The sequence below is a fragment of the Mycetomoellerius zeteki genome, unplaced genomic scaffold, assembly GCF_001594055.1.
Source record: "Mycetomoellerius zeteki isolate Tzet28-1 unplaced genomic scaffold, Tzet1.0 scaffold122, whole genome shotgun sequence".
Lineage (NCBI taxonomy): Eukaryota > Metazoa > Arthropoda > Insecta > Hymenoptera > Formicidae > Mycetomoellerius > Mycetomoellerius zeteki.
This window is the reverse complement of record NW_017256147.1, coordinates 3,113,117-3,127,846: the sequence shown is the minus strand read 5'-3', so window position 1 is coordinate 3,127,846 and position 14,730 is coordinate 3,113,117. Positions and strand designations below refer to the sequence as shown.

The following is a 14,730-nucleotide window of genomic DNA, read 5'->3' as shown; positions in this document are numbered from 1 at the left end:
TTAGATGGAAATAAAATATCATTGTGGCATGTCTGAAGGTACCAGTTACAAAAGTTCAATCTGTTCCAATGATCTTGAGGTAATAAATTTTGCACTTTTTGAATGTGGTAGGGATAGCGATTATCTCCTTTTACAGTTCGCCAAATTGTTTGTGGTGACACTCCCAATACAGCCGACGCATTCCGAACGCTGGTCTCAGGATGATTGTCAAAATGTTGTAAAATACGATTCCCTGCCTGCAAATCTCTTCGTAACGCTGCTTGAAATCGGTTGTTTTCTTGTCGAATTGAAAATGTTCCAGTCTCTCGCAATCTATTAAATGTCAACATAAACACTCTTCGGTTTGGCACTCTTCTGTTTGGAAATCGTCGTGCATATTCTCGCACCGCCTTTAAAGCATTACCGTTGCAGAAACCGTATACAAAAACCATATCAGCATATTCACTATTAGAATACGTACGCGGCATATTGCAAAAGACAAAATTCATCTACTGTTAAAGGCTTTCAAAGAGCGACTGACAAATTCATAACAGAAAGTGGAAAATGTAATCAAATATGTCGGTGCTAGATATGGCAAGAAATGTAAACATTTTTTTTCGATTTCTCTGAAACGGAGCAAAAACGAGCATATGTCTATAGGACTTTTTTTCTTAGTTTTTTACTCCTCTACACGCTCCCGAAGTTTTGCGATTTAATTTGGAAACACTCTGTATATAGATAAAAATTTTACAAACTTTAATAAAAAATGTATATACATATATAAATAAATGAGTATGTAATTTAGAAAAAAACTGAATAAATAAAAGAAAATTAGTTATAATATAAGTTTCATTTAATACATATTCAATATTTAATTAAATATGAAGTCTATTACCTACTACGATTTAAAAGTCTACTACACGTCTCATATTTTCGAAGACAATAAACATTTCTTTTGATAATTGTATCAAATATTAATAAAAAACGGGAGATTCTCTCAAGTGAAGCGAAGTGTGCATGATGTAACGTGTAAATATGTCTATTAGTATTTAAAAACATGTTTGTAAAGTTACATTTAATAATTCAACTCGTGATATATACATATTTCGCGTTAAATACATTATATATATATATATGTATATATATCATGCTTGATACTTAAAAACTTTTTGCGAAAAAGCTACTCTTCACAACTAATTTATGAACAATTTTCTATCGTAGTAAAGCGAAACGCGTTTTGCGCATCTGTGCATTTAAATAGAATAGATGTAAGAAATTATGTGAATGTTTCTAAATATTTAATCACGTTCGTGAGTAATTTGCGTTTATGTTTCCTCGTCGATTCTACTATTAGAGGAAACTGTTTCAGGAAACAGTTCAGCAGAATTTCTGGAACGATTGAAATGTGAGAGTAAAGATAAAATATGAGTAAAAGTTTAATTCATTTTCTCATTCAATTTGGAACAAGCTCGGGACATCAATTTGACAAATTCGAATTAGTTTAAAATTGATGAATCATTAATGAAATTGATCAGGGATATTAAATTAATCTTATTATTAAAAATTATTAGAAAAATTCCTTATTGGAAAAATTAAAGCTAATTATCGATTATAATTGCTTGGAAAATATTTTATACCTTCGAATGTTCATTAATCTTTAGTGCATTTTTGTCCTATACAAAGAAATATTGTTATGCATAATTGTAAAATATTGTGTACTAGCAATTTACCAAGATAAATGGTAACAATAAATAGAGAACAACGTGTAAATTTATCTTTGTTATCGCGTTTGTCCAGAGATTCATTACAGACGTGAAACTGCAATAACACAAGAGACTGTGTTTGCCTACATGCTTACGTTTGTTTAATAAGTCGAGTATGACAGGCACTGTAGGTTGTCGGCTGCCGAGCTATCTATCTTTCCGTTCCTATCTTTTTAAGCAGATTAAAAAATCGAACGTTCCATTAAGTTGAACATATGAAGCTTGTTCCTTCTCTTCCTTTTTGTGGTTTTCCTTGATTCCTCGCTATTAACTGATACTATCCTAGATCATGCCGCTGTCACAAACATCCACCATTGTATATTAGACCTCCCTTTGTATCGCGATTTTCCAGTGCATGTCGGATAACAAAAGTCGTCAAACAAAGTACACGTCGCAATATCGACATTCTGTAAGTAGGTGTATGTCAGTTTAACAAAATGAATCGGTCAAGCGTATAAATTCTAGCTACAAGTTATAATAACAATTATCACTTAAACTTTGATATCCTGAATATTTATTTCTTCACGCTTTTAATTGTATTAATAGCGCAATATGTTTTCAATATAAACTTATTATGTATTCTGACACTTTGCAGTTTTTAGTTACATTTTTGTCTTTTTATTATCAATCTTTTCAGAAACATACATTTTCAAGAAAAAAAGTATAAGCAAGACCATTTAAAGTAATGTAATAAATCGATAAAAATAAAAACGTATCGATGTTCTAATTATCGTTTTTAGATATAATATTAATTAGAATGATAGCTTTAATCAACGCATACTAATGATAAATTACAGCTTATTCTGTCTTTCTATAGCCTTCCGTTACTTTGATAAAGATCGAACGTGCGTGGCGGAGGGAAAGTTATGATGGGGTCAAGTGTCAATTCGTACGATGAAAAAAAAAGAAAAGAGGAAGATATAGGAGCGGACAGCCTGGGTTATGCTCGCCGATTGTTCAACTTACTCGCTGTCAATCCAATATCGTTGATGGAAACGGGCACGATCGGGTTCGCATGGTCATTGACAAGACCGGGCCTTTGATTTGAAGAACTTTAATCCGACAAGGGTCCACGCATGGACCCTCGAGTAGAACGTAATCTCGTTTATGGCGTATTACGCGATTCGATCGATGCCTGATTGTGTCCGTTGAAGGTAAACGTCGCTCTCAGCTGCTCCTGACCGTATGCCTCAATTAAAAGCGAGAGAGACCTTCTGGAATCTCGATTATAGCCCATTATAGAATAGCGCTTATCGAGGACTCCTGGAGAATTCGCTTTGTCGACACTACTGCATCGCTGTATTGTGCCACGAGGAATATAGTTATAATCCTTGTTAAGCAAAATGTTCTTTTTTTTTTGTAACTTTCAAACTGTTAGAGCCTGTAATTTAATGGGATGATAAAGAAGAGATCTATATGAATATTTATTTTTAAAATAAGTAATAAAAAATCAAGAGTTGGAAGTATTGAAATTATTACAGAATTTTATAGATTACAATTAAGTAGATAGTAATAAGATTTGATTAAAGTTAAATGAGTTTTTCAGAGATAAAAAAAGTATTACCGATAATATATAGGTATATATAATATTAAATTTTTCAATGGATTTTTTACCTCGCTCACACATTCCTATAGTTGGTGCTACTAAAAGATTAAAAATTACATGGAATCGTCCAAAAATGTGGGAAAGAGATTCCAAAAATACCTCATGTTCATTCGAGGGAATACCAATCCGATTTTATCGAACTTCAATGTCTGATGCGAACAAGGAGAGTCACAAATTGCAGGTTAAAAAGCGTTTATACCGGCAATTCCATGACGATACGATTGGTATTTCCGATTCCCGTCGAAAGTCAACAAAAGAACGCAGTCTTTCGTCTATCGAGCAAATGGAATGAAACGAACGGGCTGGAATAGGATCGCGCAAATTGTGATAGATATTGCTGTAGCTGGCTGGACTCGCGATTGAGAGAAACAAGTCGCTTTCTCCGCGCTTTTTCGTTACACCGTAATGATACTTCTACGAAGGCACCGTTGGCCTCTGCAATATTTCAGACGACCCTTGTCACGACGCCGACTACTTTTAAGAATTATCCTAAATTCTGATGAAAATTAACAGGCACGAGCGCCGATCCCTTACGTCAGTACTTGGCGAACTAATTATGTCGATGAATTCTCACGGGCCTGAATCCTTCGCGAAGATTTTCGCAGCGCAACTAAATTTGTTTTCCATCGAAATGGTCTCATTTCGAGGAAGATGAATTTATCTATACTGTATTGGGTCAGTTATTTATGGAATCTTCTTAATTCTGGGTCATTTGCAACATTTAAGATAACTAATTTAGCTTTCTTATTCGCCAAAGACGGTGAATCATTTTCTTCTAAAATATAATATCATGTTGTTTTCTTTATTATGTAGGTAAATATAATGAAAATAGACTTCGTTTATCATCACGAATAAGAAATGGTATTTTGTATAATTAAATTTTCGTTGATCCTAAAATTTTAATTGTTTATGAATAATTAATAACTAATAATTACAAATTTATATTACAAAAAATTGATTTTAGTCCAAGTTTAAAGAAATAATTAGAGAAATAACGAATGTTAACGAATGTTTGCTTTATTAAAATATGTAAAAATAAGTTATTATCGGAAAAAGATAATTCTTATATACTGCAAATTTTTTCTTCTCTTTTATGATAGTAAAAGTAAAGAGTTATAAAAATGTTTCAATCTCAAAAATAAAGGGTTATATAAGTATTTTAATCCCATTCTAAAAAAGCTACAAATGTGCAATTTTAGTTTTTGACGCTACCGTGACGATAAGTGAAGTGTTTCAATCTCATTCTAAGAAACTGTATGCAATTCCACTTATGCTACTGTGACTTGCACAGCAGGTAAAATAATAAAAAATTATATTAAGGGTTGAATGACCTCAATTATGTGATCCACAGAGTTGTGCATTCGCGTTCAATCCGTGCGGCACGTCACAGCTTTATACGATCAAAATACAGTCTCCAGAAAGAAGATTATGTCTCAGTTCGATGCACGAGCGATGACACGAACGACACCCGGTTTACGATACATCGATAGGCTTCCTCTGTGCAAAGGAACGTCAGTGAAAACGGGCGTGAAGGGGGTATAAGGATCGACAGGTACATCTACCCTCTCAGGGTTGCGTCTGACGTTGATGACGGCCTTGAAGAGCCTAAACGCTCAGCTAATCACGTAATGGCGCGTGATGCGGGCGAAACATGATGTACCCCAACTCCGGAAAACGTATATATGCTACCATTTTCTTACGAAAATCAGTGAGGTCCCCTTCGACAAATAAAAATGCCTTCGGAAAACAAATCTGCTCTCCGGCGAAATCGCAAGAATGTTATACTTTGTAATGGAGACATCACTTACTGTCACGCGGAAATTCCAGCTACAATACTTGTGTTTAACATGGTTTTTTTCGCATGTATTTCGGTTAGATAACTGTTGGAATTTACAAGGGTTACCCGAACAAGAGGAAGAGAAAAAGAAAACATTCTTTTACATGACGATTCCTATTTTATTCTTCTAAACTCTATCAAAGGGATATATTTTATATTTAGCTTTAAGGTAATTAAATTATACTAAACGTCTCACTCAATTTCAAAATATTTAATATTAAAAAGTATGAAATTGTGAAAATGTATGAGTCTTTTAAATCAAATTACTGGAGAAAAAAATCGATTAAGAGTGACTATAGAATCTATATCTAAATAAAGCTTTTAAAAAAATCTAAACTTTGAAATAATAAAAAATATATACTAAATTGATTAAATAATTGTTTAAATAGCTTTTGCAAAAATTTTATGTTATATTGATACGAATAATGAAATAAACTTGGATTACGTACCACTTACTCTTTTTCATAAAACAAAGCAAATTTATTTGACTTAGGAGATGTATGAAATGTTTTCGTAAAATTATATTTCATATACCGTAAATAATCATCACCATATAATTTCATTTAAAGATCTTATTTACAATTATTTATTTATAATTACATGTGTGAATAATGATCAGAAACTCTTGAGCAACACATTATACTGCAATGTATATTGCAGTAAAAGTGAATAAATAAACAAATCTATTAAAAAGCAAGATATTTGATTTTTTTCTTTAAATTTATTCCTTCATATTTCCTTTTTCTTTTAGTATTAATGTATCAAATATAATTTTTATTATTAATTTCGGAACGTAAACGATAGAAATAACATAAGCCAATATTTTATACATTGTTACTAATAATCTATTTAATTTCCATCAAACATCAATTAGCCAGTTTGTGTCGATTTATTTAATTTCAGTAACATTGAAGTATCATTTATCAAGATAGCTATCTTAATTGGCTCAAAGGTCAATTTTATTAATCCTTTGAGGGAGCAACCATATTATTGTTATCATGTTTCAGATTTATGGAAAATTTTACAGATAACGTAATACACAACTATGATATATGTCATATATATAATTTACTGTAATCTATATATAATAAAATTACAAATTTGTGTATTTTTGCAAAATCTGAAATAAATATTTTACAAAGAGAAATTCGTAATTGAATTTTGCACTAACATAATTTTAAAAACTGTTTTATTCCAAACATAGTCTTTTATTCTGGCTTAGGCATTTTTTAGCAATAAAAATAAAATTTTTCTTTCTCTATAATTATTGTAATAAGTAAAAATGAATAAACTTATTTCAATAATTATAGAGAAAGAAAAATTTTATTTTTATTGCTAAAAAATGCCTAAGCCAGAATAAAAGACTATGTTTGGAATAAAACAGTTTTTAAAATTATGTTAGTGCAAAATTCAATTACGAATCTCTTTGTAAAATATTTATTTCAGGTTTTGAAAAAATACACAAATTTGTAATTTTATTATATACAGATCACACAGAAAATTATATATTTGCAAATTTTGCACCTAAAATGAAAAAGGTAGAATGTCATATATATCTAATAGCAATATTATTTTTATTTGTTTTATTATGAAAAAGATATTTGAAATTGCCAAGATTTTTAATAATAAGGTAAAGTCCAATAAGATAAAGAGCTCCTAGGCTTATATTTAATTAAATTTAATGCCAGTGGCACGATTTAATTAAAAAATTGTATGTACAATAGAAGATAAGAAAATGAAAAGAGTGTAAAGAGAGTAAAGTTGAAATATTTCTTTGCAAAACGAAGAAAAAATCGGAGTTTGGGCTGCGTATATATGGTATATACATAAATATAGTATATCACGTTCTCGTTTATACTTCAGACGCGATACAATCGTTGACCATCTAGCATCGTACGTTCACTTGATGGTTTTCTACAGAGAGCCATTCGGATGAATCGTGAAACCTTGCAACATTAACAACGGCTATGTACCTTATGAACATGTATATACCCGTGGGCTCCAATGCCCTGGAGACCGCTTTCCAGCTGGCGATAACCGTAAATTTTTGCCGAGCCGTGAGCGGAAGTCGAGGATCCGTGGCGGCCGGCGGCGGCGGCGGCGGCGATGAGCCATCGTTTCCGGCTTGATTGCGCGATTTCGTGGCGGCCAGTTTGCTAAGTTCGCAGCCCATGTTGTGGCAGCGAGTCCCGGGCGCGACCCCCTGAGTCGCGGAAGACACTAACCGAGGCGACCCACAACGGGGGATGATCACCACCTCGCGTCACGAAACCAGTAGACCGCGCGGCAGCACCCCGCGTTCGATTTCGGTATTGCTTCCGCTCCCTGCCACTTCCGTCGAAGTTCCCGCCGCATCGACGAGAACGAGAGATTGCACTACACTGTGAGAACAAAGGTATATATGTATATACTGACGATATACTCGTTGGAAATCGATGATGATACGACGATGAAGACTAAACCCTGGTTTTTCTCAAATCGTAAATCGGCAGTAAAAATACGCTCAAATAATGCGTAAATTATCCTAACAACTTCCTAAGTCTTCTCTCCGGAATTTTTATGCTGTCTTGTATTCCTGAACACAGTGCACGTGGTCGGATTCAAGGAATCTGCGTGTCTTCGATAAAGTTTATCGCGTCAAGTTTATTAATCACTAAGAACGGATGATCGAAACGGCTTATTGCTCGCGCGAACACTTCGTGGCTGATACGATCGGCGGGGTGCGATTCGCGTCCGTGTATTTCTTCGATGTACTACACGATCTCGACGGGAGCACGTGCGTTTTAAAGCGAATCAGCCGTTTCGAAGCTGATCATCCGCGAACGTTCGTTCGCCATCGTTTACAGCACAAAGATAAGCGAGGTAAACTTCATGGAAGTTTGTCCTCGTCTCGCAAATCTTGTCACGTATCCGATGTATTCCTAGCGTGGGCATATATTTATCGTTTCTTATGGTTGAGAACATGTGATGATTCCACGTTAATCCATCTCCTCCTCCTATTCATCTCCGGTTTGAATACGCTTCTCCTCGCGATTATCCTTCATTTAAGCCTCGCGTACCCTTACTGTTCCTTTTGGCCTTGTCAAGTTTTCCGCTCGGTGAGTTCATTTATCTACCTTCTTCTCGCCCACTTTCCTCTCAACATCAATTTCAACTCTGCCAAATATCTTCCTTTTCTCTTTTCATCAAGATTCCTACACTTTACTGCTTCCGATTCTAAATCTTCCACAATCGATTTTTCTACCTTTAACGTTCTATATACCAGTATGTGTTTTCTTTATTTCTTTCGGGAATACCTATGCAATTGTCTTCCTCCGACAATTCTATCCAATTTTCTACGTCTCTCCTTTTCCTTTCTTTACACTTTACGTTTATAACCTGCAAGGTAGCCTTCGTTATCTCGTTTTACTAGTATTTATCCATTTGCTACTAAGTTTTCATTGTTTTTTGTCTTGTGTTATCAGATTTCCATTTCAGATTTTAATTAGCCGAATCTTGTCCCCCTTTTGTCTCTCTATCCTTTATCCTCCTTTTCTTCTCACTTTCTCTTATGATCTCTTTTTCTCTTAAGATCCGTATATATTTATTAAGCGTACAAATGGTGTCTTTTCATTGTTTCACGACAATAATTTCAACTACCCCTCTTCAAAATCTCATTAGGCTCGTTAATTTCTCGCAAATTTTAGTACGACTTATCTTTACGTGCCTGTCATTTTTACGCGCTTGTCCCTTTAATCATTCAAGACTTACATTGATTCACTTCACTTCTTCACAAAGTTTGCGAGTATGCGAACAGTCACGGCTCCTTAAACATCTTCAGATTCCTCGATCTCCGGAACATTAACTGCAAGCATACGACCGCGATATTTTTCATTTATCGAGCGGAACGATTGATCGATCTCATTTATGGCGAACACTGGCGCGATAGCGAGTGACAGATCGAGAGGAAATCGAAGACGCGCGAAACGATTTAGAATGTCGGTGGATCGATATTTAATATATGAAATGGCAAATGAAGCTCTCGGGCCGCCGCTTCATTGGTACGAACGTGCTATAAAAATAATTTTGTATTGCAAATCACGAGATATTTATTCGCGTTTCGCAAGTTTTGTGGATTTGCGCTTTGATGCTGTACATTCGATTTCTATATATTTCAAATTCAAAAATATTTGTTATTGGATGATAAAAAATTTATCGCAACAGTCTTTTTTAAAAATGGCATAAACGCGAGTAACATAAATATATCAAATTTATATTTTATTTTTTATTTGTATTTTGCTTATTATCTGAGTATTCTTTGAAAGTACTTAATAGAGCTGAGGTATTTTTTCAAAGATAGGTATATTGTATGCATGAAAATAATTATTAAATTTTGTAATATTATTTGTGCTACTACTTATTAATTAAATAAGATTGATTAAAAAAATTAATTTTCAAGTAAAAGTGAAGCAACATCTTTAATCAGGGAAGAAAAAAAGATTGTATTTTTAATGTTGTAATGAGTTTACACGAAATCCATTTGCAAAAATAATATACTGCCATTTTACTTTTAAATCGTATTTTTTATTCTTAAAAGGACATCTTCGATATGAGTTTCCAGTTGTTGCAAAGACTTTCAAAGTTTCAACAATACGACGACAATATTGAATGGTGCGGCACTTCAATTAGCGTAATGACGGTATCAAACTGGATCAACTACGGAGCAAAAGGACAATAGAGAAAATCTTAGCCAAAAAATCTCACGAAATTGGATGTGGAACGTATTCAAACGGAAAAAAACGAAAAAATCGAGAACGACGAGGTGGAATTTCGGCAACATTGATAGAGGAATTTTGAGGGATCTAGAGGCGACCACAAATTCATCTACGTCATTGCTCTCCGTAATTCAGAGTATCAAAGGAACATGAAAAGCGGACGATATCGGGGATGTACAAAGTGAGAGCAACGATAAGTAGATAGAAGCGTAATAAGGCAGCCGAGTGTAACCGGAAAGGAGCAAGACTTTCCTATGTGCTAGTCCCGTTGGGGCTGTACACCGATGGTAACTTTACGTTCGAGTTGTCCGTCCTCTCATGAAACGCCGAGCGTATCTCGGCGTTGATAAATATCGCCAATAAAGTTGAGCGAAGGAACGTAAGAAGCACGCATTGGATATAACACGGATAACTTAAATGGCTTTCGAAGTTCTCGATGCAAAAAGTGTAAATAGCGTCTCGCCAAAGCGAAAGTCCATCATGGGAGCAGTATGGTGCTAGTAAATGTCGAACCCTTATTGCTCGACTTTTACAACCGCATGCTTGTTAAAAGTAGACATGTATCTACTATCTAGCACGTTCGCGTGTAAATGTATTGATTTGAATTTTATAGGAAAAACTTTTGATTATTTATACGATTGTCAGAACGTAAATGCATAATTTTGTTTCTTGGAATATGAATGACAACAAATAAGAATCAATAAATTTTTATTTCTGTTTATTTTTTATGTTTGTTTTTTATTTTTTATTCCTGTTTACTTGATTATCGTACGTATTTGTAATTTTTTAAAAATATCTCTTTAAACTTTAATTAATATATAAATATATTTTTACAGTTTAAAAATATTCGTTCATATTCTACGAAGAAGTATTTCGCGCCAAATTTGATCTAATTTCGTTAGTCTAAATAATAATTATATTACGATAATTATGAGTCTAATAGTAATATTACGATAACACAACAGGATTGATGAAGACTGTGTCTGCTACATCGTCAATATGGGATAAGCATCAAGTAGCTATATTTAACGATAAATGTGTGGTAGAAGTGCTGATTTTCGCATTTATTGGAAAACCTTGAAATAATGGAATAAAATCGTGCAATTTAACTATTAACGATGTCATGTCAATTTCTTTGCGAGAAACGGTAAGGTGCAATAAAGACAGCGATACGTTGACGAGATAAGCGTTATCGCTAGAATTTAGAATCGATGGAGAAAATGAGACCCAGGGGAATTAAACGACGGACAAATCGAACCGCTGCAAATCCGAAATTGATCTAATCACGTTATCTTGTCGTCACTATTTTGCAACATAATTCTTCACACAGAAAATCGATAGCTTTCGAATATTTTATTATGTTATAAATTACTGTTTGTTAATATTCAGAATTATTTGTCATCAGAAAATCGAGTGGACGATAAATTAAATATTTTATCATAAAAATATACGCGTCAGCTTGAAACAGCATTACAATCTAAATATCTAGTGCACTAGACTTTTGACCTTTCTTTTATCTATAGATTCTTCGATAAAGAGAAAATATCGATGTTTTCTTAGTATTTCATTGAACATCATCATTTTCTACAATCTTTTAGCATTAAACTTAATAAATATATCTTTCTCTTTATTTTAATTTCTAATTCTCTTTTATTATATTTAAATACATTGTGTGTTATAAATTGTGTTATAAACTGTGAAGTTTTTAATAATTTTGAAGTTCATCAATTTTTTTATATGCTTTTAAAATAAAGATCCAGTATCAAAGAATCTAGTAAAAGAGAATCGAATTAGTCAAAGAATTTATTAAAAAAAGAAATACAAGAGAAATTCCATACAAATTATGTGTATTCCGTTTTCATGCCGCGTGTATTAACGCGAGATATTAATAATATAATAAATTTACATCTGTGTGTATACAGCTTTTAAATCAAATTACGTGAGTTACACAAACAGACCGCAGCCGTGTATAACGTGATTGCTATCAAGTAAACATCCGACGTCAAATTATTCGCAATATGCTATCAAGTAAACATCCATCGTTAAATTACTCGCAGTATGTTTCGGAAAAAGCACCATATCGTACGCGCCGGTTTCGCAAATGCTCTCGTTGGATTAACGCCAACGTGAGAAGTAGCGATCGATTCCGTTCAGCCTTGAATGCATTTATACCGAAGAATCAAGTGAAGAACAAATAAATGCGCCACTATATTGAGAGATAAACAGCTTATGGGGTGAAATCCACTTCCGTCCGCGAATAACTGCGAATTCCCGTCACGCGTTCCCAACGATGTGACGCGCCAGCACGTTGTCGCGATATATCACTGAACTTGCGTCTCTATCAATTTCCGTCGCGGGACAACGTTATCTATATTCCGAAATTCCATTTCATCGAGGATCAGCACGACTGGATCGCGAGACGAGATTTGCGGAGCGGACGGAGAAGTAAAAACCGCGGTGAGAGAGATGTCCATTATAAACTCTCTCGTAGATCATCTAAATCTAATCGTGAAATTTTATATACAGGGTGTTTCCAAATTAAATCGCAAAACTTCGGGAGCGTGTAGAGGAGTAAAAAACTAAGAAAAAAAGTCCTATAGACATATGCTCGTTTTTGCTCCGTTTCAGAGAAATCGAAAAAAAATGTTTACATTTCTTGCCATATCTAGCACCGACATATTTTTATATATATATGACGAGTCTCCCAATGAATCGCCGCAGTAAGCATCGAGCGGCAGATCGAGTGGCTCGTCACTTCTGCTCCACTCGCGTGTCGTCTCGCGCGATCGATTCGCGCGTCTGTCATCCCGCGTTTCCTCGCGCGACACGTAGGTATTTACGTAGCACCGTTCGCGATATCAGAGATCCGCGCGTTCTCAAGACTCTCCTCGTCGAGGCGCCCTTATTCGTTCCTTAACACCGCGCGTCCTCGATCGTCGCGTTCGATCGTTCGCCTCGGTGCCTCCGTGTCACGCGCGATACCTCCTCATCGTCGTCGCACGATGGAAGCCCGCGTCGCCGCGTCGTCGCGCGGAGAGACGCGCTTCTCGTCGTGACAGCGCGGCGCGAAGCGCATCGGCGGCGCGCGCTTTTCTATCTTTAGAACGTCCCCGGGGCTCCCCGGTCGGATACTTGGCGCGGTGCTTCGGCGTCGGCCGTGTTGCCTACTACCCAGGCGAGCCGAGACTGAGGCCTCCATAACAAGCGCTCGCGAGAAGGACGCGCAGGCGCGCTCCTCCGCTTCCGTTCTCCTCTTGTTGTTCCTCTCTTACTCTCTGCTCTCCTCCCCTCTCTCTTTCTCTCTCTCTCTCGCGCTCTCGCTCTCTCTACCTTTCTCTCTCTCCTCATCGACAATTAATCAGCCACTTTCCACTTTTCCGTACGCGATGTCGCGATGCTTTGACTGCTTTCCAGCCACCAAATGCGAGAGAGCTCATCTCTTCGCTCTTGAAGATGAATGGTGATCTTTCACATTTTCGATTTAATGAGTTACTTATATAACATTTAGCAAATTACTTCCTTAGATGTCCGTTTTATTTAATAAATAAGATAGATGTCATTACTTAATAAAAGTACGATATTTTATGATATGTTTTAGCTATATATTGAGTTATGAAATTGTTTAAAGGAAAATAATTCTTCAATTGTTTTAAGTAACATAATTTTAATAGATGAGTTAAAAGATATAAAAGAATTAGAAAGAATTAGAAAAATTGTACGAATATATCAAACAAAAATATTCAAAACAAAAATATTTTGTGAAAAGTCTAGAAGTTAAATTTCATTAATTGATATACTGATTCAGCCCTGCAGCTCTAAAAGCGAAATATTAGGAATTACGAGAAACGCAATCGCGGCATTTTAACTCATAATCTCTTATTTGCAAAATTACGGGAGGAAACAATTGTAGATATCATTTTCGTCTATATACAACTTCGGAATCGTGAATTTATTATAAACATAAATTGTAGGAATTTCAATCCTTGTATAAATGTAACATGAATTTTCATACGTGAAATTTAATTCCGTATAAAACGCACCGGCATAATCTTCCAAACGAGTATGAATATTTTGCTGCGGCTGTTTTAGAAACGTAACATGTATAACGACTGTGACATTTGGAGTGGCGAGAATTAATCCCTTTTTGAAACAAAATATACGGCGATGAGCGCCGCGGGAGCTAACTCGAGCTTAAATAAACGTGGCCGCTTTTTAAGTACACACTTCGTACATACTCGATTCAACAATTTTATTATCGTCCCCAGGTGCACTCCAAGCTGTCTACTAGCTGTGTCTTCGGGATTCTATAAATTTAATCCAGAATCCGACTGCGCGTCTACATATGATATTCACCTCCGTCTACGTACATGCGAATATCGATCAGTTTATGTGATGGTATTATCGCATACGAGCGTACACTCAGAGAACATTTTCACACATGTGTCACGAGAGAGAAAGCGGTTCATAAGCATTAAATGCATTAACGTAAACGTTACATTTTGATTGGACTAGTTCAGAATTATCAGCACTTCAGGAACTTTACTTTATACGTGACAGGATTGTCATAGAAGTTACCGCAAGTTCCTAACAGAATTGCCATAATCGAAGGCTGCTTTCCGGGATCAACATGCAAGACCAATGTAAGCGAGTGCGAGATGATATTGTTAACATAATTCTGCAGTTGATAATCTTATTTTTAATAACAGTATAGTCCTGTCGAGAACCAGCGTGACCTAGTCTGAATTAATCGTGTTCATATATTTTATATATGACGTGTGTATTACATTGGGC

The 14,730-nt window shown here is 35.2% G+C and overlaps 1 protein-coding gene across 1 annotated transcript in view; it reads right to left on the bottom strand.

The window, feature by feature from the left end:
- LOC108731275 (neuroglobin) overlaps positions 1 to 13,101 on the bottom strand; it is a 37,103-nt gene extending 24,002 nt beyond the window's left edge. Inside the window, exons 1-2 of the mRNA XM_018461528.1 lie at positions 12,858 to 13,101; positions 7,159 to 9,029 (exon numbers count right to left, since the gene is read on the bottom strand). Of these exons, the coding sequence (XP_018317030.1) occupies positions 7,159 to 7,358 (200 nt within the window). The 5' untranslated portion in view covers positions 7,359 to 9,029; positions 12,858 to 13,101. The remainder of the gene's footprint in view (positions 1 to 7,158; positions 9,030 to 12,857) is intronic.
- Between the last annotated feature and the right edge of the window lie 1,629 nt (positions 13,102 to 14,730).